Genomic DNA, 25,413 nt, shown 5'->3' on the forward strand with positions numbered 1-25,413 from the left:
CAAGAAATTATTTTTTTCACTTGTATTTTCTTCAAAAATATCATAAGCAATCACAATTCTTCGTTCACATTTGAAATGCTTTTGCTGCACTAGTTAGCTAAGACTATAGTCACTTCCATTGGTAGTTTTTACATTACTGATATTTTACAAGGTGCAAATGGCCGAGTTTAGTGTTCACTGAATGCGGTTGGTGACGGTGGACTGTTGAACGTAATTGGCCAACCATTCGCCCACCTGGGCCTTGTTGACCGCCAGCCACTTGATGTTTGCCTTCACCGCTTCCAACGCCTGTTGACGGGCCGCGGTTCCGGCTCCAGCCTCGGGATATTTGGCAAAGAACTGCTGCATCTCTTCCAGCTTGGTTTCTGTTGAGAAGCGGGCAGTGATCGTGGGGATCAGACGACCCAAGGTGCGTTCATTGATGCCGAAACGATCCACCAACTTCTCCCAGTTTTCACGCACGTAATCCCACACAAGACTCTGACCCACCGGATTGGTGGATATGTATCCCAGCAGGGTGAAGTAGTCCTGTCGGCGTACATTGCTCTCATCCCAGGCCCAGTTGATGTATCGCTGCAACAGCCATGGCACCTGCACGGCGGTTAGGCAGTTCATCAACTTCAGCTTCTCCTGGGCATCGCTCTCGTCCAGGTAAAGCTTCCACACTTGATCCCAGGCGGCCTCTGTGTTCACCTGTTGCAGACCATAGTAGTAGACCACGTCGCGGATATCCGGATTGGGTCGGGTCTCGGGGCTGGCTAGCCACTGGTTGAACAGCGTGACCGCCTGTTGCAAGGAGCTATCGTGTCCCAAGCTGCAGGCTGAGCTCAGCACCTTGATGCGGAGGCGACTGTAATATAGAACGATTTATATAAGTGTAAGAACGCCAATATCTACAGTGAATTACTTTTCCAGATGATCGGCTGCAACGGTAAAGGTGACCTTTTCTACGATGGGCGTAAGGAGTTTACGGGCGTAGGTGGTGTAATTAGTGTACAAATCCGTGTAGTATACGCGGTTCCTTAAAGTAGCCAGGGCGGAGGTGCCTACGCTCCAGGGCACGTAGTCCTGCTCGCTCTCCAGGTAAGATATCAGATCCAGTGCCACGGAGTAGTTAAGCTGTCCGGCAGCGGCCAAGGTATTGGCGTCGTTCAGCAGATGAGCGCGATCGGCGGTGCTGAAGGTTTCCCGAGAGTTCTTCAGGGCCGAAATAAGTTCCGCCCACTGTTCGCTGCCGTAGTTCACCCGGTAGTAGCCCACTTGATTCGTGTTAATTTTGATCCAGCTGGCCTCTCCCGGAAGCGTTATGGTGGCCTCATTGTCATTGTGGTTGAATATTAATGATTGGACTTCACTGTTGATGCTGCTCGTGTAGGTAATGGGAATCGACCAACGGTAGCTGTTTAAAGAAGTATTGTTAAAGTACGGAGTACTAGCTAGTTTTTTCAAAAACCTAATCAGCTTTTAATGATTACACTTACTTGAAGGACGATGCTTCAGCTTCGGCTGCGTAGTCATCTTCGTTGGCCAGGAAACGCTTTTGGGTGAGCTTATAAGTACTTCCACTTTTCCCCACCTCCACAACCGGAAGACCCATCTGCTCCGTCCAGGTCTGCATGATCTGCCTGCAGATTACATGACATATTTAATGTAGGAAATAAGCCTTCTATCAGGCATATATTTTACTTACTTCACGTCAAAGTCCAGGCCTTCCTCCTCCTCGACTGCGGTGAGGTAATCTTCGGTGGTGGCAGTACGGTAGATATGACGCACCAAATAGCGGGTGGTGGCGTTCCTCAACTTTTCCTCGCCCACCAGATTCTCCAGCATGCGTACTAAGGCGGCTCCCTTGGAGTAGGTGATGGTATCGAAGTACTCCGTGATCTCGGCTGGACTCTCAATGGACTTGACAATCGGATGGGAGGCTAAGGTGGCATCAATGGTCAGCACCGGGTGCAGTTCCTCAATCACGAACTGATTGTCCATATCCCATTCTGGATGCATTTGCTTTACTCCCTTGTACTCAAGGAATGATGCGAAGCCCTCATTTAGCCACAGATCGTTCCACCAGTTCATAGTTACCAGGTTTCCGAACCACTGGTGGGCCAATTCATGGGCCACGACGATGGCCACACGCTGCTTATTCACGCTGGAACTGGTAGATTCGTCGTACAGAAGAGCCGTCTCTCGGAACGTGACCAATCCCCAATTTTCCATAGCACCGGACACGAAATCGGGTATGGCAACCAGATCCAATTTGGGTAGCGCGTACGAAACATTGAAATAGTTGATGTAGTAGGCCATCACTCCGGCTGCAGTGTCCAGGGCGTACTGGGTTTTCTCCACCTGCGCTGGTGGGGCATAGACTTTCAGTGCGATGCTGGTTCCCTCCACAGTGGTTTCCTTGTATTGAAAATCAGACACAACAAAGGCGGCCAAATAGGTGCTCATGGGTACGGTCTCCGCGAAAGTCACCTCGGTGATATCGCCATCGACATACTCGCTGGCCACTGGCATGTTGGACAACACATGGTACTCATCACCACTTGGACGGGCCACTGTTATGGTGAACTGGGCCTTAAGGGCGGGCTCATCGAAGCAGGGGAAGGCTTGGCGGGCATAAGTGGGCTCGAACTTGGTGGAGATGATTGATCTGAAAAGGGATTAATGACGTTATCACGATTGTTTATCATAGACTAAACAACAAACAATTATCAGTGCGATAAAGAAAAATTTGGTGTTTCTGTAGTTAAATAAGAATATTCAAATATAAATTAGGGTCTTTTGTCTGGGTTAGTGGGAGCATGCTGTGGCTTTCGATGGTTAGTAGACGGGCTACCTGGAGCGGTTCTTCAGCTTGTCCAAGTAGGAGCTCTGGTACATCCCCGTAATCCGATCTACAAGCGACCCCGTAAAGTTGAGCAGCAGTGAGTAGTTTCCCGCCTCCAGCGGCTGTTCGAACTCGGTGACCCAGTACTCAAACTCCGGATGGGCAAAGGTCAGCGTGGGGGTGATGTCCTTGAGCGGCGCTCCCGATTCATCCAGGCGCTTCACCTCAACGGTGCTTACATTCAGTTGCTTCACATGGACTGGGATGAAGGCTATGGGCTCCAGGACTTGCAGGCTGATGCTTATATTGCCGGAATAGTTCTTCCGTTCGAGATCGGGCCGCAAATTAAGGCGGTACTTGCTTGGCTTAATCTGTTTGGGCAGCCGGAATCCCAGATTCTGGAGCACCTTGCTCGCGGCTTTTACAGCGGGCGCAACAGTGGCCATTATGCTCGATTTTCTGCTGGTAGGCACTTGGGTGGTGTGAACGCGATTATCTAGGTTTTGAGTGCGATTAAATTATCAATAAGATGGCCAATATTATTAATTCTATCAGTCTCTAAAAAGCACAGAACAGTGTGACAGTGGGTCGAAAATGATTTACTTAAATGTGCTTGGTAATGTTAAATACTGCCTTGAATATACCAAACAGAGGGCAGCAAGGTTGTGAACTTGGATAGATTCTTTTGGTATTTTTACCGCAGAGAATGCGCGCCAAATTCAAACATGATTTCAAGCTACTAAGAATTTTTTCTTGCATTTTTTTTTGAGTAAACTTAAAAGCTTGACAATTGAAGAAAAGAAACATCCATAATACGTAAAGAAGTATTTTGCTTTGTATGTTATGCAAATGAAAAAAGGAGAGCGCTATAAATATATACCAACTATGGTGACAAACATAGCAAACAATTGTAAGAGATCTCTAAATTCCGATTTTATACAAGCGCTTGAATTGACTGGCGTTCATTTACTTTTGGTAAATTCCAATGCTGCTTTTGTTTCCCCTACACAAACCAACCTGAAAGTACACTGATAATGGGCTTGGTGGATAACAACTGGTCCCGATCCACGTAAACTGTGCGGATGGTGGAGTTTAAGGCCCACTGGGAAGCATTCGCGTGCTGCTGCCTCTGGTGCTCCTCGGCTATGTTCTTGCCCACGTAGACGAGGGCGCCCAGCAGGAAGCCGCAGAGGACTAGCAGGAAGACGCAGAATGCGGCGAGGGTCAGGATCGTGTTGCTGCGGGCCTTGTGGGGCCGATTGGTGTCCTTGATCCGGTGATTGTCGTCTGTGGAGAGGCTGCTGCGCGGGCGTACGTTTTTCGCTGCATACATGACTTTTAGTTTCTTTCCTTCTTAATTGTACTTCTTTTTGCTGTTTCTAGTCTTATTTTACTGGACTGGGTGCGTTCTACAACAGTAAATCACTGGAAAACATTATTAAATGACACGATCGGTAAGCTTCACTCTAACTGTAGTGTTTTCGGCCAACTGAGTGTCTGCCCCACAACGCCATAACTTCATACAATCTATTGTGTCATCGGCGGGGTAATTCGAGAGCATCATAAAAGTCGCGTACTGAATTACATGCGTCGCCGCTGCCATCATCAGTTTTTTCTGTTTTAATAATCTCCGAGCTGCTTATAAACAAACCCGGGCTATGGACCCGGCTTTTATGGTGGTGCCAGGTGAAGGAGGCGGGGCAGCTCAGTTTCCGTCACATTTCACTCTATCTCCAGGTGGAGATTGCCTCAATTTCGACTCGCTGCAGATCAATCAGATGCCTGTTATTTTTGTCCCCCAGTCCCCGCCAACGGTCACGTAATGAAGTTGGTCATTTCGTGAAATTGTTACTACAAATACTCGAAGCCATTTTTTAGTTTGGTTTATAAAGTTGGTGTTGGAACTGGGCTGGCTAACCGCAAGAGTTGCAATCCGAATCCCCCGGCTTGTTGCAATGATACGACTTTCTATGGGGGAGTCTCTACATAATAACGCTAAGAAATTCAGTAGCAAACAATACTTTTAAAACACCTCAATTTTATGTAATGAGCATTATTTTTTTTTTATTATAATGCATAGTTTTTCTCGCTGTGTACGATTGATTGATGGATCGCAAAAGGTTGTTGGCTTTTTGCCTGTCAATTTACGGAGTCTGTTGCACAAATCTCCTTAGATTGTGCGATGGCAAGAAATTGCAGATACCATTATTAGCATTGGAAATGAATTGAGTTGCCCGCAGAGTCATGATCCACAGCTTGCTTTTCGTAAATGATGTCAGGATATACTCCTATATCTCCCATTCAGCTCCCATTAAGCCAAAAAAAAGAGAACAATACGCGATGCAGCTGAAGTATCACACGGATCACCACCATTCACTCGGAATTGTGCGAATTGAGGAATTCGAGGCTGCAGAATATGCTAATTTTCACCAGCCGGCAGGCAATTGTCTCTGATACCCATGGTATAATACGTATACGCCCCCTTGCATCTTCCGCGGATGATGTAATGCTGACTCAATTAGGGAGCGCACATCGCACAAAGCCACCGCACATCGGAGTCAACAAAATTGCATGACTACCACCTTATGAGCGCCGGAAAAAAAGCAACCAGAAGATCTGCAGACAATGGTCGGTATATATATATGTACCATATGAGTTCATATATCTCCGACTTCCAACAGCCAATCGGACACGCCCCATTGCACAGATGTGGATATCTCGGCATTCTGAAGCCGATGAAGCGATGATCGCGGGGGCACAAGCCATAACATAACAGTTCTCATGCTTCGCTAATGAGTCGCATAAATTTCACTACTTTGTAGATCGAGTCGTAAGCACACCGAAAAAAAAACTAATGCGCAATACAGCAGCTTAAACAGGAATTAATCTCAACATAATTTGATCTAAGACATGTGGATCATATCATAAGCTGAACAGTAACAATTTGTATTGTCAGATAAAGTGATTCGGATAAATATCGCTGCTTGTCACTCCATTATATGTTTGTTTACTTCAGAGCAGAAATGCATTTAAATTTTGGAATTCGAAACCGAAAGCTTACATTTGAAACACGTTCTTCGGGCCTTTTAAGGTCATAACTTTCACAATATACACAAAGTCGCAAATCGTTATACGTGACAAGTGCGCCCCAGAAACACCCAAAAACTCAAAGTGAGTCCCAGACATGAAAGAAATACTACCCATAACACCCGCGATGGGATGAAATTGACAAAGGTCGACTATACGTGCCTGCAATTTACGATATACACAAAGGGAAAATTCAAATAAAAACAATAAATAAAAGGATGATGCGTTGACAAAGAAATGATTGCCACAATTTGCATGTTTGGGGTTAACGGAATGCGAAATAAATTTACTATCAATCAATGGGTTGCATCACTTTCAACACAAGTAATCTATAAAATTTGTGAGGAAACTTCGGCCTTGACTTGCTTAATTTAATGCTATAAATTATATGATATAAACATTATAAATAAGTTCATTATTGGAAAATATAAAACTCGAAACCATGCGATATTTACAAATATTTAGGTAAGCTTTTCATTGAAATCAATAAATATTTTATAAATAAAAGATCAATGAAATTGTTTATATTTCAGTATATGGATCAATGAACTTCAAGGTGTTAAATTGTATAATTAACATCCCGCCAAAGGTGTCAAGTGCCTTATCAATTCAGCCAACAGCCATTAATTTAAATTATTAGCACAAAAATCCAATTAAAAAGCCCTGCACTTTCGAAGGTTCTTTCCCACAGTTTGGAAATAAAAAATTTCTATTTCGCCCAAGAAGAACAAAAAAGAAATCAGTGTCAATGAAAATGAAAAAAAGGTTTGACCACCGAGCTTCGACTGAACTTTCAAGAACAAAACAAACCCAGGAAACACAGCGAGAAACGGGGAGGGGAAACTACTATGACAACAAGTTTCTTGGCAGTCAATGATGTCGACCCATTTTGTTGCGGCTTTTTGAAGAAAGTATTTTCTCAGCAACCATTGAGTATCTGCCGCATTGGAGATGTAAACACGACGCATTTGCTGGCCAACAACCACAGATACACAGCAAGAAAATCATAAGCAAATTACCATCAAAATCGAAGAGACAAATTGAAGATCTAATGAAAAGGTAAAATGTCTATTTGCTATAATTGTATTCATATAGTATTCACTAGAATTTCTAGGGCCATATGTTTATATGATTGATAATTTAAATAACTGTTATATTCATTTTTCTTATTATTAGATTGGTAAAATTTGTTGATTAATGTTAAAGAATGCAAATATAAACAGATTCTACTTCTTGTTGATATGAGGCATACCGATATAATCTGATAATGGGTTATTATCTATCATAATTCTTTTCTTTTTTTGCAGTGCATCGATTGTGGCCGATTTAAGGCCAAGAACTTGCGCGGCAAGTGAACTATGTATGCATTTGGCTCCAAGCCTGTTTGCAGCGGTCCCAAAGGGGTGTGGGTAAGAAGGAGGGGAGATGGAAGAAGGGAGCGGTGCAACCTGTTTGATTCAGCCATGTGGAGTTCTCTTGGCCAGCCTGCGATGGCCCGTTGTTTATCGAAACGAATGGCCGTTGAAAGTCAAAGTTGGCATAGAATCCGGTGGTCGCATTTTAGCGAATATTAAAAATAGTGATCGCCTCAATGCGCCCAATTAAAACTAGAATTTTGATCGCATAACGGCGCTGCGGTGACAATGGTCATTTGGTGGCGTGGAGCTTTTGGAGCGAACTCAACGGTATCTGATTGATCTGGGCCACTTATTATCTATTATTCTCGTCGCATTTCGCACTATGCCTTTTACTTGATTTACAGTTGAAATCACAGCTTTTCTTGTCTCGTTTTTTTTTTGTCTACGAATGGCGTTAATTGTCACTTTGCCGGGTCCGAGGAATATTCACTCGTCTAATTTGATAACGGCAATTGCCGGACAGCTATCATTCTTGATTCAAATCGTAGGCGCGCACTCGAGAAATCCGAGAAAACGAAGAAAGGCGAGAAGAAAGGGGAATCGAGAATCGTAATTGAGATCGTGTTTTTGCAGAAGGTGTCCGCTCTTTTCTATAGCGACCGTCGCGCTCTGCTCTCAACTTCCAACTGAAGCGGGCTCCAAAGTTGTCTCGCATTCGAGCTTCTCCGGAAAGCTCTCTCATCAGCTGAGACCGGCTTTTTTATGGCCCCAACATGCGGTGATCTCCAATGCATTGGGGGTATTCACAAGAGTGCTTGCAATCGTACTAGTTGCGGACAATGCACTAGATACTAGATCTTAGCTACATAAATGGTACTATTTAACAAAGATGTTAAACATCTCACATCTTACTCTAGACATGCTAACAAAATGTTAGTCATCACAAGATATATCTTAAAATTACTCACCTATCAACTCCATCGGCATTCGTGTAGTTGCTGATGTAACTGCCCACCAGACTGCTCAGATTGCAGTCGAAACTGGCTGACAGTGTGTAGGCCTTGTTCATACTGAGGACCTCCCTCAGCGTGATCAGGAGCAGCTCCCGGGACTCATCCAAGTTGATGCTATCAATGGCCACGCGCATGCGCGCCATCATGTTCAGGATGCTGATGCTGTGCACATTGAGCTCCTTGGCGTGCAGGACGATCAGGTTGGTGATCGCGTTCAGCTGGAACTGGATGGACACGGTTCCCTCACAGGCGCCGGTCTTCAAGTCGGGATGGTAGTACACCTTGTACTTGATGGGCGTCAGTTCCGTGGGCAGGCGCCATTCGATCTGCGGGGTCGTAAAGTTTATTCAATATCCACGCCATCGATAATGGGCTTTGGCCCTATAAAGTGAGCAATGCGTTGATAAGGTGGCGATAGGAAACAGCACTGTTGTGGTCAGGTCGTAAACAAAGTGGACGTCGTTGCAACAAATATGCCTTTGCGGGATATAGTGGCTAAATGTTGTGAAATTAGGGTCCTAGTTTATGAGGTGCAATTTCAGATATCAAACAACAATCGCTGTACAACACAAAGTTTGAAACCTAAGTGTATTTTGGTTTCTCATCCGCTTGCCTTTATTGCTTTAACCTGGGGACATTTTTGGAAATATATGTATATTTGAAAACATTCTTTTTGAACGTCCCTAATTCTCATGAATTTCTATACGAAATGGTAGACAGCAAGTGGCTTTGAATGTATTCCTCCAGGACATCCAACATCCTTTTGGCTTCGTCCAACTGCAGCCATAAATTATCCCTGTGGACGACCACAATTACAAGGGCCACGATCAAGCAGGTTGACAATAGACCAAAGAATATAGCCACGCGCTCAGCGGTGATCCAGTCTATAAAAGTATACATGTATCTCGGTATTTCCCTAAACTTCCTTCGTTATCAATAAATACCCTTAATCCTGTCCTGCGTGTGTCCCATTTTTGTGACTCCTAACACTGCGTTAGCCGCAATTAAACTAACTAAAAGACCCAAGAAATTAGCCACGTTTTGTATTATGATAAAAAAAGGGGGAAAAAACGCTAGCCAAGCGATAAGCACTTGAAATGACCAGTAAGACTAAGTTGGAACTTAATAAATTCGAAATTAGTAGCCATGCCGACTTTACGACTAATCGCTGAAAATTATCCCACTCAGTGTGAGGGTTTTTCTGAACTAATATCTTTTATAGCTATGAAATATATTTTGCTTGCACTGCACTCACCTTTTCAGGATCAGGAAGTCCTGTCGGCAAAGTCGGATAGATGGGATTGGCGGTGGTGGAAGTGCTTCCTGTACTGGGTGATGGCGTAGTTCCACCCGGAGATGTTCCTGCACTGGAGGTTGTGTCACTTCCAGCGCCAGGTGTGGTGGTAGAGCCAGGCTCGGGTTCATCCGTGGGCCTATTGGGATTTGCAGTGGTGGTGGTCGTGGAAGTGCTGGTAGAGGTGGAGGACGTGGACGTGGTGTCCGCCGTCAATGCGTCGATCTTATCGAGGGCATCCTGCAGATCGTTCTCCAGGTCCGCATTCTGAACGGCCAGCACAATCGTGGCCACACAAAAAGCAGTGGAGGCCAGTCCCAAAAAGATGGCCACTGACTTAACCGTCAGCCCTAGAATGATTTCACATTAGTTCCTGTTTCTCCTGGATATGCTATTCTATATATAAAACTCACAGGCAACCATTTTTAGGGATATTCTTTTTTCGATGAGAACTACTCGACTGCTTCCACTAGGCTGGAAGCCAAATTGGAAACTGAATGCAAGTTGCGAATCTGACCCCACAATTTGGACTTGATAAACCTGACCAGATTGCTGGCCGATATCTAGACTATATAATATATAGCTTCGTGTCCAGATAAATTCGTTTTATGCTAGACCATTACTTTTACGACTCCAAAAAGGCCATATATCGACTATTATGACTGGACAGTCTAATTACCCAGGATAATTACGCACGGTCATGATTCCGCATTGACCATATTCTCGAAGACCCTATCTTCAATTATTTCCTAGGAGCCATGAAAATATGAGGGTTGTATTTATGGTTTGATTTTGGAATTTCATTTTATTGAACTCGAACCGAATTTTCGCTTATGCAACTCTAATTATTGGCTAAATGGCCGGTTTAGATACAATATACAATTTTACAATTGGTTTTTCTTGGTCAGCGGCGAGGCTGTTCCACTTAGCCAGCTGCTGATGTCAGCTTCGTTTCTGGATAGCCATTCGATGTTGTACTTGATGGTTTCCACGGCCTCCAAACGGGAGTTAGCTCCAGCTCCCGATTCGGGGTACTTGGAGAAGAAGTGCTGAACCTCCTCCAGTTTCACTGAGCTGGCAAAGTTGGCCGTGATCTGAGCGATAAGTCTTCCAAAGTTGCGGTTGTTCAGGCCAAAACGGGTGGTCAGCTGGGGCCACTGTTCGCGGTAGAATTCCCAGACGACAGGTTCACCCACAGGATTGGCGGCTATGTACTGCACACAGGTGAAATAGTCCTGGGAGCGGACGATGCTCTCATCTCTAGAGGCCTGAACCAGGAAGTCGAACAGATACTGGCTGTTCCGTACGCCAGACAATCCGTACATCAGCTTCAGTTTCTCGCTGGCATCGGTTTCGGCCACAAAGAGTTGGAACAACTGATCCCAGCTCGATTGGCTGGTGGACTGCTGCATGCCATAGTAGTATACGATCTCGCGAAGATCGGGGGAAGGTCGGCTGGTCGGAGTCTGCAGGAAGGTGTTGAAGCGCTCGGAAGCCTGCTGCAGACAATCGGGAACACCCAGGGCACAGGCGGCGGTCAAAATGGAAACACGCAGGCGGCTGCAAAGGAATAGGGATTAGGGGGTAATGTTTTCAGAACAACAAGTTGGTATTTATATACGTACTTCTTCAGGTGATTGTCGGCGTCCACAGTCCAACCCACCTCCTCGTATACGCCGGCGATCAGACTTCTGGCATAGGTGAGGTACGAGACGTATCCCTCGCTAAACATGAGACTGCGATGGAGCGACCTCAGCTTATTGGAGGCCACATACCAAGGCACGAAGTCTCGCTCCTGGGCCAAGTAAGCGGTCATATCCAGGGGAATTTTGTAGGATAGTTGGCTGGCATCCGCCAGGGCGAAGGCATCGTTCAAAAGATGGCCACGATCGGCGATTTCGAAACGAGCGGGATTGGTGGTTAGCTGCTGGATGAGCAGGGCCCACAGGTCCTCCTCGTAGTTGACCCTATAGTAGCCCGTTTGGTTGACATTCAACTTGATCCACTGCACCTCGCTGGGCACGGCAATTCCCACAGAGTCCACGTCGTAGTCGTATATGAAGCTGTTTTCTGAACCATCATCAGCAAACCATGTAATCGGAACACTCCACTTGTATCCGTAGGTGCTATCTGAAGGAGCCTCTTCGTAACTGGCTGGATTGGAGAGGAATCGCTGCTGGGTAACCTTGAAACTACCATCTGCAACCTTGGAGACATTCAACACCGGATAACCCATCTGTTCGGTCCAGGTGAGCATCAGTTTCTTGATATCCAAGTCAGTTACCACAGCTTCGACTTCGGTGAGGAAATCATCGGTCACCGTGTTATTGAACTGATGCTTGACCAGGTAGTTGGTCACCGCCTCCTCAAACTTTTCGGCGCCCACAAGTGTCTCCAGCATGCGGATCACGGATCCTCCCTTTTCGTAACTGATGGTGTCGAAAATGGCCGTAATCTCATCGGGGCTTTCTACTTTCTGGACAATTGGATGGGATGATAGCTTGGCATCGTATACCAACACAGGTTGCAGGGCCACGATTTGGAATTGCTCCAACTGATTGGTAAATATAAGATATTTTATTTGAGGATTAAAATCGGTATTTACATTTCCTTACCATTCCCCAGTCCGGGTGGACAGCATTGACTCCCTTGTACTGCATATAGCGGGCGAATCCCTCGTTCAGCCACAGATCGTTCCACCACTTCATGGTGACCAGGTTTCCGAACCACTGGTGTGCAATCTCATGGGCTAGTGTTCCGGCAATCGATTGCTTGTTCGCCGTGGAACTGTAACTGGGATCGTACAACAGAGCGGTCTCCCTGTATGTGACCAATCCCCAGTGCTCCATGGCGCCCGAGGCGAAGTCGGGAATGGCGGCCATGTCCAGTTTGGTCAGCGGATAGGGCACCTTATAGTACTGAATATAGTACTCCGTGACAGCTTGTCCGAACTCCAGAGCAAACTCGACTTTGTTGATCTGATGCGAGGTGGCATAGGCTTGCATGGAGAAGTCCTCGCCAATTCCGTTGGCCTTCACTGTGGTCGTTTGGGATGCGAAGTCTGACACAATGATGCATACCAGGTAGGTGCTCATCGACACACTCGTCTCGAAGATGGCCTCAGTATAGTCACCCAGATAATTGGACTCCTAATATTTTAATTTTGTTTAATTTAAATTTATATTGTTTGTTTACTTGAGCTCACCGTTTGCTGCATGTTGGAAACGGCGTGGTAGGATCCCGATGGATGAACCACTGTGATGGCGAATGTGGCCTTCATGGCTGGCTCATCGAAGCATGGGAAGGCCTGACGCGCGTAGGTGGGTTCGAATTTCGTAGTTGAAATGGTTCTGCATAAGGAAAATATTAAAAATTCACAAAATATTCAAATAAAAATTCACAAGAGAACAACAAATTCAGATCTGATCATGAAAACTCATTGCATACTTTTGGGCTTAACGTAAAAATATCTTAAATACCTGGTAGCTCCTGCCTCGTTTAGATAGGTACTGCTGTAGAGACCCACGAGCTTATCCTTCATCTGTCCACCGAAAATGATTCCGAGAGTAATACTGGCATCCACCGGCAGCTCTTCTGTCAACGTGATGATCAGGAACTGACGTTCCTCCTCCAGCTCAAACTTTTCCACCTCTCTATTCAGCACATAGACACTTGTGATATCCAGAAGATAGGAGTGCAGAATAATCTGATTGGTGGCCTCCACCACCTTGATGCTGATCCTCTGCTGTCCGGTAAAATTGCCTGTCTCCAGATCCGGATGCCAGTAGAGCTCGTAGTGGGTGGGCACCAGATTCGTGGGCAGGCGGTAATCCGTCTTCAGGGTTAGATTATGGTATTAAATGGATTCAACTGATTAGCAAATGGTTACACACCGTATCTTCACGCTTGATGCGAGTGCGGCCCTCTCCGTTCCACTCCTCGAACACATCGATCTTGTCCTGCACATCGCGGAGATCCCTTTCCAGCTGAGCCTTCTGCACCGCCACCACCACCGTGGCCGTGGCAAAGGCCACCACCGCCCAGGAGAGCACCACCTGCAACCAATAGCCACTGAGGAACATCTTAGCAATCGCACCTGTCGCGAGCGACTAACTAGCGTTAGGTCATTCGAACCAACTCTTACCACTTGTTGCCCAATATTCGATTATTTGATAGTGTGTGCACTGGAAATGGTTTATGTTCACTTCGGCGATTGCGATAGTGATTGGCCAAATAGCCGCGATTACGGTCAACTGGGCGATAGGGTAAAAGCCAGAGAAAGTGGGAAAATACGGAGCGGTAGGGTATGAATTCGCGTGGCTTATGACACCATAATTGTGCTATGGGCTTAATAACATCATTTAAGTCAATTTAACACTTTTACTCTTTCACTAACGCAAATCTGTGCTATTGGTAATTAGCCTTTTTAATTAGATTCTCTCCACCTCACTGAGAAAAAGTGAACCCTCTATATTATAAAAAAGATTTTATTTTACATATTTATAGTTTAATAGATCTATTAAAGATTAAAGGTTTGTGTATATTGCTCAAATTGATAAATATTTAAGTTTGAAGCGACTTTACATAATTTAAAAGCCGAACAATAGAACAACTACTATAAAATGTATATTTCAATCAATTAATGGGGAATTATGATATATGATGTAAATTCCCATTGCATGTTAAATTTAGTGCGAAAATTTGGACGTGCAATAAATGTCAATCAAAAGTTTTCGTGTCCAATATTGGAACCCACCCAATCATGATTATCAACCCATGTTACCAATCAATGGATAATTGCTTATTTATGGAGGTGTAATTTCAGTTTTTCCAATAACTAAGCTTATCTTTATTTCCACTTGTTCGGCACATTTTTGCTTTATAATGGCAATTAGATGAGTGCATGATTAATGGTATCCATGGTCGCACGATCACTTCCTTGGACTTTTTACAGTGACTGCTTGTCCAGCCAGGCGTCCACACCCTCCAGGTTCTCGGCCAGCCAAACAATGTTGTTCTTGACCGTCTCCAGAGCTCTCACCCGGGCAGCTGTGCCGGCTCCAGCTTCCGGATATTTGGCGAAGAACTGCTCCATCTCCTCCAGCTTGGTTTGGGTGCTAAAGCGGGCAGTGATCGAGGGAATCAGGTTGCCCAAGTAACGCTCGTTGAGTCCAAATCGGTCCACCAGTCGCTGCCAGTTCTCCCGGACATAGTCCCAAACCAGGGACTCACCAACTGGATTCGCAGAGATGTAGGTAAGGCAGGTGAAGTAGTCCTGACCCCTCACGTACTCCTCGTTCCAGGCCAGGTCAATGTAGCGCTGCAATATCCATGGAATCTGGATGGCGGACAGGCCATACATCAGCTTGGACTTCTCGCTGGCATCGGTTTCGTTGACGAACAGCTCCCAAACTGCATCCCAATCCTCCTGGCTTCCAACGGACTGTATGCCGTAGTAGTAGACAGTTTCACGGACATCGGCCTTTGGGCGATCCTCCGGCTTGGCCAGCCATGCGTTGAACTGCTCTCCGGCTTCAGTGAGACAGGATTCCAGGCCCAGGGAACAGGCGGCACTCAAAGCGGTGACACGAAGGCGGCTAGAGATGCAGGAGAAAGCGATAAAAAATACACACATCTCTTAAAGAATCTACCCACTTATCCAAGTGATCCTCGCCGACGGTCCAGGTGAGTGCGGTATAGATGGGCTCAATCAAAGCTGTGGCGTACTGCTTGTACTTGGCATACGTGCTGGTGTAGTAGAGCGTTCTCTTCAGCGAAGTCAGACGGGAAGCAGCCACACTCCAGGGAACATAATCAGTCTCTTTGTCCAAGTATCTGGTCAACTCAAAGGCAGTTGCATAGGGCAACTGAGTGGAATCGGCCAGGGCAAAAGCATCGTTGAGTAGATGAGCGCGATCCACAGAGCCGAACGCACTTGGTTGCACCACCAACTGATCGGCCAGATCATTCGACAGATCGGTATCGTAATTAACGCGATAATAGCCCACCTGATCGGCGTTAAACTTAATCCACTTGACGGCAGCAGGAACGGTTACAGTGACTGTAAAAAAAATACAAAGTAAATAAGTTAGAGATCAAAGATCTGGGGAGCCGTGCTCCAGCATACAGATGACACCACTTACTTTCGCTCTGGTCATGATAAAACCACAGACGCTGCACCACCGACTCCGAGCTGGTGAAATAAGTGATGGGGATCGACCAACGGTAGCTATATAATGTATGTGCGAAATTCGCGATCAGATAGCGTCCAGGCAATAAGTTCTGCACACTCACTTGAATTCCGAGGGCTCGTGATCGGCGTCATAGTCGTTCGGATTGGACAAGAAGCGCTTCTGCGTCAATTTGTATTCCGTGTCGGAGACCTTTTCGATCGTGACCACTGGCAGACCCATCTGCAAAAAAGAATGGGGTGTTGAAATATTCGCGAACTTAGAGGTAAACGTCTATGGGTTTACCTGCACCGTCCATGTTAGCATAATCTCTGTGACATTGTAGCCCAATTCCAGTTTGTCGATCTCTGTAAAGAAGTTACCCGTTTCCGCCGTGGAGTACTTGTACTCATTCAAATAATTGGTAACCGCCTGGCGGAAGGTTGGCTCCCCCAGAAAATCCTCCAGCATTCGGACGAGGGAGGAACCCTTGGAGTACGTGATGGTGTCGAAGATCTCCGTGATCTGGTCCGGATTTTCCACGGTCTGGATTATCGGGTGGGAGCCGAGGGTTCCGTCCAAGGTGAGTACGCCGTGCAAAGTGCTTACGGTGAACTGATCGCGCTATTGATATGATATCTAAATAAGTTGGGTGTGTCCTTGATTAACCTAGGTTCACTTGCCATTTTCCATTCTGGATAGACGGCATCTACGCCCAAGTACTCAACGAAGCTAGCGAATCCTTCGTTTAGCCAGAGATCGTTCCACCAGTTCATGGTTACTTATAGAAGATAATTTAGGTTAGGAATAAGAATTCCGATCTATGCAAGCCGCCATTTAGCTTACCCAAGTTTCCAAACCACATGTGAGCGAATTCGTGGGCAATCACGCTGGCGATGCGCTGCTTGTTGGTGGCGGAACTCGTGGCTTCGTCGTACAAAAGCGATGTTTCCCTGTAGGTGACCAATCCCCAGTGCTCCATGGCGCCGGAGACGAAGTCGGGAATAGCAGCCATATCGAGTTTGGGCAGCGGATAGGCGATTTGGAAGTAGTCGATGTAGTACTCGATGACTCCCTTGCCAATGGTCACAGCCAGATCCACTTTGTCGAGTTGCTCCGGAGTGGCATAGACGCTCATGGAGAAGGTTTCTCCAATGCCCTTGGTGTCAATGCTCACCTGCTTGTAGGCGAAGTCGGAGACAATAAAGCAGGCCAGGTAAGTGCTCATGGGAACACTTTTTGCGAACGTGACCTCCTGGAAGGCTCCCTGACTGACACTCGAGTCCACGTTCATGTTGGACAAGGCATGGTAATCTTCCCCAGAGGGATGCACCAGAGTAATGGTGAACTCGGCCTTCAATGCTGGCTCATCAAAGCAGGGAAAAGCCTGGCGAGCATAGGTGGGCTCGAACTTGGAGGTGGCGATCCATTTGCGGGTTTCATCCCCCTTCACATACGACGAACTGTACAGTCCCACAATCTTGTTGGCCATCGATCCTTCGAATCCAATATGCATCCTCACTGTCCTGCCTTTTGTCAGTGGTTCGTTGAGCTGGAATATCAAGAATTCCCTCACAGCATCTACTTTTGTCTCCAGGATCTCCAAAGTATCACTGCCAGTATTCATTATGGATACACTCGAAATGTTTAGGTTGAGGGAGTGCAGGACTATCTCGTCGGTGGCCTCTTCAACTGTAATTGTAATCGTCTCCTGTCCACTGAATTCACCAGTTTCGATGTTGGGAAACAGATAGAGATCATAGTGGGTGGGCTTCAGAGTTCCGGGCAGTCGGTAGTCGATTTTTTCGGGGGATGCAGTAGTGCCGGGTTCACTTGTTGAAGCAGTGGAACCTGGTGTCACAGTGCTTCCTGGGGAAGCTGTGCTTCCTGGAGAAGCTGTGCTTCCGGGCTCAGCTGTGCTTCCTGGAGAAACTGTGCTTCCTGGGGAAGCTGTGCTTCCTGGAGAAGATGTGCTTCCAGGTTCAGCTGTGCTTCCTGGAGAAGCTGTGCTTCCAGGTTCAGCTGTGCTTCCTGGAGAAGCTGTGCTTCCGGGTTCAGCTGTGATTCCTGGAGAAGCTGTGCTTCCGGGTTCAGCTGTGCTTCCTGGAGAAGCTGTGCTACCAGGATCCGCAGTGCTCGCTGTTGTCGGAGCAGCTGTGCTCGTAAATCCCGCCTCCAGGAGATCTAACTTCTCCTGGGCATCGCGCAAATCACTCGTAAGATTCGCCTTCTGGACGGCCAGGACAATGGTCGATACGGTGAAGGCCGTGAGCGCGAGGCCCAGCCCAATGGCCACCAACTTCGCGGTGACAATCATAGCACGTTAATCCGGCACGAGCGGAGTCCAAAGCGCAACTAAGCGTTCTCCTTGGTAAAATAGCGACAGGTTAGGTAGTGGGGGAATCTCAAGTGGGTCCCTATATCTTAATTGGCTGACTGCGTTTGCAGATTGCTAATCTAATCGCGAGTCGATGAGCTGCTTCGTGGGTATTAGCCGGAACATATGTAGGGAACGAGTGCCGGTGCGGCTGACAATCGCCCGAATTTATGGACCCTGTCATGGCGCTTTGATTAAACTTAGAAATGCCAAAGATCTGGCGCGTTTTTCCTCGGCAAGTCGGAATTCCAAGCTGGTTGCTGAGCCCCGAGGAACTTCCAGTGTCAAGGCCCATATGTGTGATTGTATCCCTCAGATACTGCTATACTCAGCCGCACGAACACCAATTGAGCAATTTTTTTACTACCTGCGATCCTACGTGATCCCGCTATCCCTCTCTGTTTCTGTTTTACCCGGCGCTTAGGTCCTAAAAAACCCTTTTCCGGTGCTACGCAGACAGGACTTTCGACCTAATTAGAGAATCGGTATTTTCATTGTGTTAAAACCCAAACATCGAAATTTCCGCACACGTTTTCGCAACGCCTGGAACTGAAGTACTTTATAATGACTTTGGCTTTGTGAGATGTGTTCTGTGAAGGGGAAGTTCCCCATAAAAAATATTATAGATGTATTTACAATATCAGTACTGGCACTTGATGATATTCACATTTTTGATGGATGATCAGATGTTTAACTTTTACTAATTGCATTATCTTTAAAGTGACAACAAGCTATTATTTTAAAGTGATTTTGTTTACCTTTTATTTTCAAGCACTATCAATACATCAGCTTATTTATTAACGTTGTAGCTAATGTTGGTTAACTCTTATCATGCTAAAATTCTCATTTGAAAAAAATCCCAAAAAATCCGTTATCAATATCTGGATATCTGTTCCTAATGATGCTTAACACCATAATCCTGGGTATTAACTTTTAAATAATATAGCAACAATACTGGCAGTTCCCGCCGGCTCACCACAAAGGACAATTAATTTCCCAGATTATATATACTGTTGGTCATATGTTTTGTTATATAATTGGCTTGGCCAGTCCAAAACCCAAACAAACCCGACCGCGTATCGGGCATTGATGTTGTGCAGTGTGAGTCCGGGAAAATCCGGCCGTACTGAATGGACTCGACTGGGTTTCATTCATGAGCACGTCGGGTGCCGTTTACGGCTCTACCTGCCTAAGCGTGGGAAAGTTGCTCACAGCAAGGCGGATCCTCCACCTCCGCCGGCGCAGGACGAGAGCAGGTAGTCAACCAGGAAACTGGGCTGCTCCGCAATTGCGTCGCGGGCTGCCAGTGGGTTTTTGTACCCGTCCATCTCCGGGAGTTCCTACCCCCTGCCCATGCAAAATTTCCAAGTGGAAAACGGCAAATTTCCGGTTTTTTGAGCAGGCCCGAAATTCCCACGGGCCGGCCCCAGGAGGGCGCCCCGGCTTGGGATTTGCAGGCTATATAAGTGTGCTGCCCCGGCTCATCATCATTCAGTCGATCTTACGACATCGCAGAGATAGCACCACAACAATAATATAATCAGACAACATGATTTTTGCCATCACATTATTCATGGGTATTACGAGCACTCTGGCAGCAGTTTTGGAGCCCATGAGCTACTACCAGTACACCCAGTTCCAGGCTCCACTCTCCTGGGAGGATATAACCGGAAAGGGGCTGAAACAGGCCCTCGACAGCTGCCAGCAGAGTTTCCAGTGGCAGCGATGGAACTGTCCCAACCAGGATTTCGTGCAGAAGAATTCCAAGCCGGAGGAAAACTCACCGAATCGGGAGGATGTCTATGTGGCGGCCATTTCCATGGCAGCCATAGTCCATACTCTGACCAAGGACTGTGCCAATGGAGTAATCGCCGGATGCGGATGCACTGAAAATGCTCTAAATGTACCCTGCGCTCATGAGCCCACCAAGGCATTGCAGCAGTACGAGAAGCATTTCGGATCAGGATCAGGAGCCACCGGTCACAATCGACGGGTGGTGGGAGCTCTACTAGAGAATTCACTGGAACAGGAATGCCGGTGCAAGCAACCAGGAGCTGTGCAGGGCGAATGCCAGGAGGAGGAGTGTGTGGCGGTACTGAAGCCATTCGAGGCCATTGCCCAAGATCTCCTCCAAATGTACGACGATGCCATCCAACTAGAAGGAGCCAGCAGCAATCTGAAGATTATGTGGCAGAACATTCCCCTAGACTCCCTGGTCTTCATGCAGGACTCGCCCAACTACTGCGAACGCGATGCCACCGGATTGTGGAAGGGAACTCGGGGTCGCCAGTGCTCCAAGGATGGCAGTGGTTCTCTGGAGGAACGTCTCTCCTGCCAGCAGCTGTGCCGTGTGTGCGGATACCGAGTGAGATCCCAGCACGTGAGAACCGAGAGGAGGTGCAATTGCAAACTGGTCTGGGGATTCCGACTCCAGTGCGATGTGTGCGTCCAGCTGGAAAGGCAGTACTCCTGCTACTAAATGGATGCTCCACCGGAAATGGAATCCAGGACTGGGGCGCTGGTCGAGCCCCACGAAAACTGTTTACCTACATTTAAGTTAATTTATTTGATTCCACATCTAATTTATTGCCACAACAAATGCTATCAATAAATACGTTATTTAACATATACAATACATATTCTTCGGATTTATAGACCTTTGATATTTATGGACTGTAAAGCAGACTTTATATCATCGGTTCTAGCTGCAGGTGGTTTAAAGATTACCAATTTCATTCTCTAGTCTAGAATTTCATTCACAAGAGTTCTTTTATTCCTCTAATATTCCTTTTTTTGGTTGGGTAAAAGTATTGCTATGAGAACACAAAGAAAAAGTATGATGATCAACCCGATTTGTGTATATGTTTATTTGGAAGCACTAAAAGCCTAGAACCGAAACTTATAGCCATGTGAGACCGCCTAGCTGATCCAGGTGGTTGGCTTACCCTCCACCCGATAGCCATTGTATGCGGCAGCCGCCGAGGAGGCAGCGGCGGCCAACTCCGATCTCCGACTTGGTTCGCCGGCCCAGTAGGAGGGCACCTCGTAGCTCTGTACCATCTTGTTGCCATTCTTGATGGCCGAGATGATCAGCAGGAAGATGGCCAGCTTGCCCACCAGAATCGATTTGACCAGGAGCAGCTTCAGCTTGGTGACCAGAAATGGAACAATGGCCGATTGGATGAGGAAGGGGAGAATGAAGAGTGGTAAGACTTTGGTGATCATGTCGTACTTCTTGCCGCGACCTGATGAAATTATAAAGAGTAAAGTAATGTTTTTAAATGTGAAGATATCAGTAGAACTCACCTTCTTCACTATTGTCTAAGGTTAACCAGCGAGCGCCAATGATCTCCTTAAGATTCTCGCCATCCAGTTTCACATGCACTATATCGTTGCTCATGTCCAGACTGACGTTCAGTCCAGGACCCACATTGTACCGCTGTATGCTCTCGTCCTCCGTCGAAGGATCGGGCTGATCAGTTTCGGATTCCACCTCCTCCTTTCGCTTGTTGCGATCCTTGCGCTTGCGTTTGCGTCGTTTTTTGGCAGCTAGTGATTCACTATCATCGTAGTTGGGGGACTCTGTTTGGGTCTCCATCAGAGCCTCGGCCTGGGCATCCTGACGAATTTCCTGGGCCAGAGAATCCCTTGGGTCCTCTTGATCGGGCTCAACCGTTTCAGGTGTCTCATTTTCCGCCATTTGGGGAGCAGTCACGCGATCCCGTAGACGTTTCTTGTACTCACTGGTCGTTTTGTTGCCCAAATAGGTGCTCTTGTAGTTCTTGTAGATGCCCATGAAGATGTGCGAGTTCTTGCGCAGCGCCTGCTTGTCCTCCGGCTCATAGCTGCTGGCCAAACCTCGAGCTGCCTCCTGGCTGGCGGTGGATGTCTCCTGGTTGCCATCGCCACTGCTGTCCTGGGCCAGAGCCAGCGAACTACAGAGCACAGTCAGTAAAAGGAACCTCACCAAGTCGCTCATCTCTGTTGCATGTCAGTTGGCTGTGGGTCTGCGTGAATTAATCTTGGTGCAACCGCTGCAATGGCCTGCTGCAAAATGTGGCACGATCAGCGATGGCCAAGCGTTTTATCAACTACGAAGAAAGCTGAAGAAATGCAGCAGAGTAGCGGCTGAAAAGCCAGAGTTAGCTGCATTCTGAGGCTGGAATTGGCATTGGAATTGAGCACAGAGACAACTGCAAAGAGTGGCGAGAAGTGGCCGCTGCATCAGCAACCTGTTGCCAGTTGCAATGTTGCAAGTTGCAGGTTGCAACCACCGCTAGAACACGATTCTTGTGCTGGATCCTCTTCAATTAAATTGCCAGTCGCACAAGCCGATGTCTGTGTTAGAAGTAGTGGCGAAAAAAACAAAAACTGGAGTAGGCCTGCAATTTCTCAGTGATCTCGCTCATTGATTTCTTTTAGCTTTAATTGCCCCCGGGTCCCCGCGGTATTGGCCATAAATAACGCTGGCTCTCTAAGTAGCCTGCTAACGGTTCCCGACTCCATTCTTTAACCCACCACTTCAGACTACGGTCTTCAGACATGAGACGCCTCCAATTAACGCTTGACGGCCATCGCATGGGAAAGTTGTTGACAAAACTGGCGCAGGCGGCAGATCGATCTCAAAATCCAGAGTAGAAAGTAAATTCTATCCATCTAGCGTTGCGAAAAATCCGCTTTACCGATTTGGTCACCTAATTTACTTTCACACAATTAGCAAACAAATACTCCGGCTCGCAGTAGGGAAATCTTAATTGCGGTAGCCATGGTTTTATTTCCCCAATAACATGTCCGTCGCACTACGATACGCTTTTCTTAATACCATATTTTGGTAACAAGTAGCACGCGAAATTTAATCTTATCTTATGTCCAGCTAATCCAGTTCGAAAAAGAGTTCAAACATGACTAACAAAATTCAAGGAATAGGGTTCTTAAATAGCCAATGATTTACAAGTTTAAGGTGAATATTTCCAAACTCCTAGAGGCACCCAGATCATCTAAAGGGAAAACTACAAGTAAAAACGTAATATATGTTAAAATAATGTATGCATTACTCACAAGTGATTTGCATATTCATATATATCCGTTAATGAAAGTGAATTGCGATGCCGAGGGCGTGGAATGCCAAGCATTCATCAATGAACATCCGTTACCCAGTCGAATGGTTAAACATAGTTGCAGTTTAAACCGCAGGTATAGATTATAAATTAAAATGCAGTACGACATTGTTAATTAGCTGATAAATCATTATCGGCCCGCGACGAAAAATGAAAGCGAATCGAATGCGGGGACCTGGGTGCTGCCCTCAATATAGACACGCGTCGTGAAAGAATGCCCATGTCCAAGTTCCATTCCATGTCCAAGTTCCTATGCAGCACACCCCCAAATGCGTTGGTCCCCAAAAAGGGCCCTTAGAGGTAGTGAAAATAATAAAATAATGACTTACTGCATGCATATTCAAAAAATACACTGCAAGAAATCGGAAGTGGATATGCGATGTATCAATCAGCCAATTTGTCACAAGATAAAATAACATACATATACAAATCGTAGAACTGTGTAAATATGATATACATATATGCAGCATTATACTTTTATTAGAATCTTTTTGGTTAAAATAGACTGATTTTTTTTTCCAGTGTGCCGGCATCAATGGGACGGTATAGTGTAGTTTCAGTCCGAGTCGTATGGCATCGGCACGATTTGCTTGTTTTGGCGCACGTTCGTGCTACGCTGCGGCTACGCGATGTCCGGCTCCCGAATTCCAAGTAGCCGCCCAGTAAGCCGGCCCAGACCCTCGATAAAAGCCAATGTCAATGTGAGCCCTCCATTCAATTGTTAGCCAGCGTCGGAGTCGAGCAGTGCAGTGTCGAACGGATTACCAGATACTCATCCTCAAGGAATCAAATCACCAACAGTCAAATCAAATCGAAATGGCCGCCAACCAGAAGATTGTGTTCGCCCTCGTCTGCCTCTTTTTGGCATGTGATTTGGTGCTGGGTCAGCAGCAGGCGGCCAACAGCTCGGATGCGGATTCGGATGTGGCGGGTTAGTGATCTTGCTAAATTGGTTACAATGTAGCCGAGGATATTTTCCGTGATAATAAGTTACCAGAGACAGTGATCTAATACATTGTTATCGGAGTTGTAAAGCTCAGGCATATTATAAGTGAAAAAATCCATCTTTACTGTGTAAATTTCTATATCAGCTTGTCATTTTCGATTCTAATAATCTTTTTGTGAATTATTCCAGAAAGCCGTACTTTTGGCCATCATTTCCTGCGGCGCATCAGCTTCGCCTTGGTGCCCGGCGCCTTCGTCGTGGGCGTGATCACCACCCTGCTGGCGGCCTTGACCGTCGTCTCTATCAAGGGACTGGGCGTGGGCGTCATCCTGCTGGTGCTGGCCATCGGACAAATGCTGTCCCGTGCTCTTCCCGTCCAGGCAGCCGCCGCCTATGCCGCAGCACCCGTTCCCGTCCAGGCACCCGTGCCGGTGGTCTACTCCCACTCGCACACCCAGCAGCCCGTCTGGTTGGAGAAGGAGTGGTAGAGGATTTGGTTCGGTTTTGGCTGACCAGGATGACAATGCAAGACCAGGGATAACGGCGAGCTGGTAGCGGGTCAGGATTCAGATTTACCTCAGCCTCAGCGAGCGTGCAACCAAATAATAATTTAAGTCTAGTTTAAATTATTTATTTAACTTATTTATTTATTACAAGTCAAGGATGGCAAAGACATTTAGCAGAGAATTTGGACTATGAAATTATTATGCAAATTAGTCTGCTAAATGAATACAAATTAAGATTGAGCAAGGAAGAAACATATTGAAAATAATTTGGGAAACGAAAAGTTCTAATGAAAAAAAAAAAATACTTATAATAAAAGCACATTAAAACATATAAAACCTTGTTCAATGAAAATACTGGAAAAGTAAAATATTTGGTCTGAGCTTATCTAGATGTTTATCAGATGTTTAAGTAACAAATCAATAATCGAAATTTCCAGCTGACAGCACCAATGGATTTTATTCGATTGCGTGTGCTTTACTGCTAAAATGAAAAGTGAAATTTCTATCTCATTTTGTATGCAACAGAGGGCGTTCGTGATTTACGGTTCTTTTAACTGCTCTTCCGCAGTGCCACACGTATAGAAAGCTATATATGGATATAGATACTCGTACTCCCAGTTCCAAAATAATCGAAATGGGTCACAGTTAGTCGGAACAGCAATGTCGATAATTGTCTGGGGCCCAGATTTCTCCGTGACTTTGCTCATTATGGTTG

The 25,413-nt window shown here is 46.3% G+C and overlaps 7 protein-coding genes across 11 annotated transcripts; 2 read left to right on the top strand and 5 right to left on the bottom strand.

The window, feature by feature from the left end:
- Positions 1–7: 7 nt before the first annotated feature.
- On the bottom strand, positions 8–10,020 carry LOC117142890 (glutamyl aminopeptidase). 5 transcript variants are annotated; one of them, XM_033307167.1, is made up of 7 exons: positions 9,996–10,020; positions 9,544–9,932; positions 8,244–8,614; positions 1,691–2,653; positions 1,482–1,625; positions 908–1,399; positions 8–850 (listed from the first exon to the last, which is right to left on the bottom strand). In XM_033307167.1, exons 1-7 carry the CDS (start codon positions 10,003–10,005, stop codon positions 175–177), a joined length of 3,045 nt encoding a protein of 1,014 aa, XP_033163058.1. In that variant the 5' UTR covers positions 10,006–10,020; the 3' UTR covers positions 8–174. The 5 variants fall into 5 exon arrangements, with proteins under 5 accessions (XP_033163058.1, XP_033163056.1, XP_033163057.1 ...); XM_033307165.1 differs by lacking the exons at positions 8,244–8,614; positions 9,544–9,932; positions 9,996–10,020 and adding exons at positions 2,840–3,326; positions 3,848–4,255; positions 7,678–7,956; XM_033307166.1 differs by lacking the exons at positions 8,244–8,614; positions 9,544–9,932; positions 9,996–10,020 and adding exons at positions 2,840–3,326; positions 3,848–4,239; positions 7,669–7,956.
- LOC117142893 lies at positions 8,923–9,309 on the bottom strand. The gene is made up of 2 exons (XM_033307170.1): positions 9,233–9,309; positions 8,923–9,172 (listed from the first exon to the last, which is right to left on the bottom strand). The coding sequence occupies exons 1-2, from the start codon at positions 9,258–9,260 to the stop codon at positions 8,979–8,981; spliced, it is 222 nt and encodes a 73-aa protein (XP_033163061.1). The 5' UTR covers positions 9,261–9,309; the 3' UTR covers positions 8,923–8,978.
- Positions 10,021–10,372: 352 nt separating the features above from the next.
- Positions 10,373–13,668, bottom strand: LOC117144562 (glutamyl aminopeptidase). The gene is made up of 6 exons (XM_033309807.1): positions 13,476–13,668; positions 13,062–13,417; positions 12,788–12,932; positions 12,198–12,731; positions 11,208–12,136; positions 10,373–11,142 (listed from the first exon to the last, which is right to left on the bottom strand). The coding sequence occupies exons 1-6, from the start codon at positions 13,662–13,664 to the stop codon at positions 10,467–10,469; spliced, it is 2,829 nt and encodes a 942-aa protein (XP_033165698.1). The 5' UTR covers positions 13,665–13,668; the 3' UTR covers positions 10,373–10,466.
- A 700-nt stretch (positions 13,669–14,368) lies between these two features.
- Positions 14,369–18,086, bottom strand: LOC117144561 (glutamyl aminopeptidase). Its single transcript, XM_033309806.1, has 7 exons — positions 16,599–18,086; positions 16,436–16,533; positions 16,059–16,376; positions 15,877–15,995; positions 15,726–15,811; positions 15,238–15,643; positions 14,369–15,179 (listed from the first exon to the last, which is right to left on the bottom strand). Exons 1-7 carry the CDS (start codon positions 18,067–18,069, stop codon positions 14,531–14,533), a joined length of 3,147 nt encoding a protein of 1,048 aa, XP_033165697.1. The 5' UTR covers positions 18,070–18,086; the 3' UTR covers positions 14,369–14,530.
- Positions 18,087–19,630: 1,544 nt separating this feature from the next.
- Positions 19,631–20,762, top strand: LOC117144564 (wnt inhibitor of Dorsal protein). The gene has a single exon (XM_033309809.1). The coding sequence runs from the start codon at positions 19,679–19,681 to the stop codon at positions 20,606–20,608; it is 930 nt and encodes a 309-aa protein (XP_033165700.1). The 5' UTR covers positions 19,631–19,678; the 3' UTR covers positions 20,609–20,762.
- Positions 20,763–20,964: 202 nt separating this feature from the next.
- LOC117144563 lies at positions 20,965–22,207 on the bottom strand. The gene is made up of 2 exons (XM_033309808.1): positions 21,436–22,207; positions 20,965–21,374 (listed from the first exon to the last, which is right to left on the bottom strand). Exons 1-2 carry the CDS (start codon positions 22,106–22,108, stop codon positions 21,049–21,051), a joined length of 999 nt encoding a protein of 332 aa, XP_033165699.1. The 5' UTR covers positions 22,109–22,207; the 3' UTR covers positions 20,965–21,048.
- Positions 22,208–23,984: 1,777 nt separating this feature from the next.
- On the top strand, positions 23,985–24,982 carry LOC117144730 (protein apnoia). The gene is made up of 2 exons (XM_033310074.1): positions 23,985–24,177; positions 24,382–24,982. Exons 1-2 carry the CDS (start codon positions 24,063–24,065, stop codon positions 24,678–24,680), a joined length of 414 nt encoding a protein of 137 aa, XP_033165965.1. The 5' UTR covers positions 23,985–24,062; the 3' UTR covers positions 24,681–24,982.
- Positions 24,983–25,413: the final 431 nt, after the last annotated feature.

The sequence above is a fragment of the Drosophila mauritiana genome, chromosome 3R (genome assembly GCF_004382145.1).
Source record: "Drosophila mauritiana strain mau12 chromosome 3R, ASM438214v1, whole genome shotgun sequence".
Classification (NCBI taxonomy): Eukaryota; Metazoa; Arthropoda; class Insecta; order Diptera; family Drosophilidae; genus Drosophila; species Drosophila mauritiana.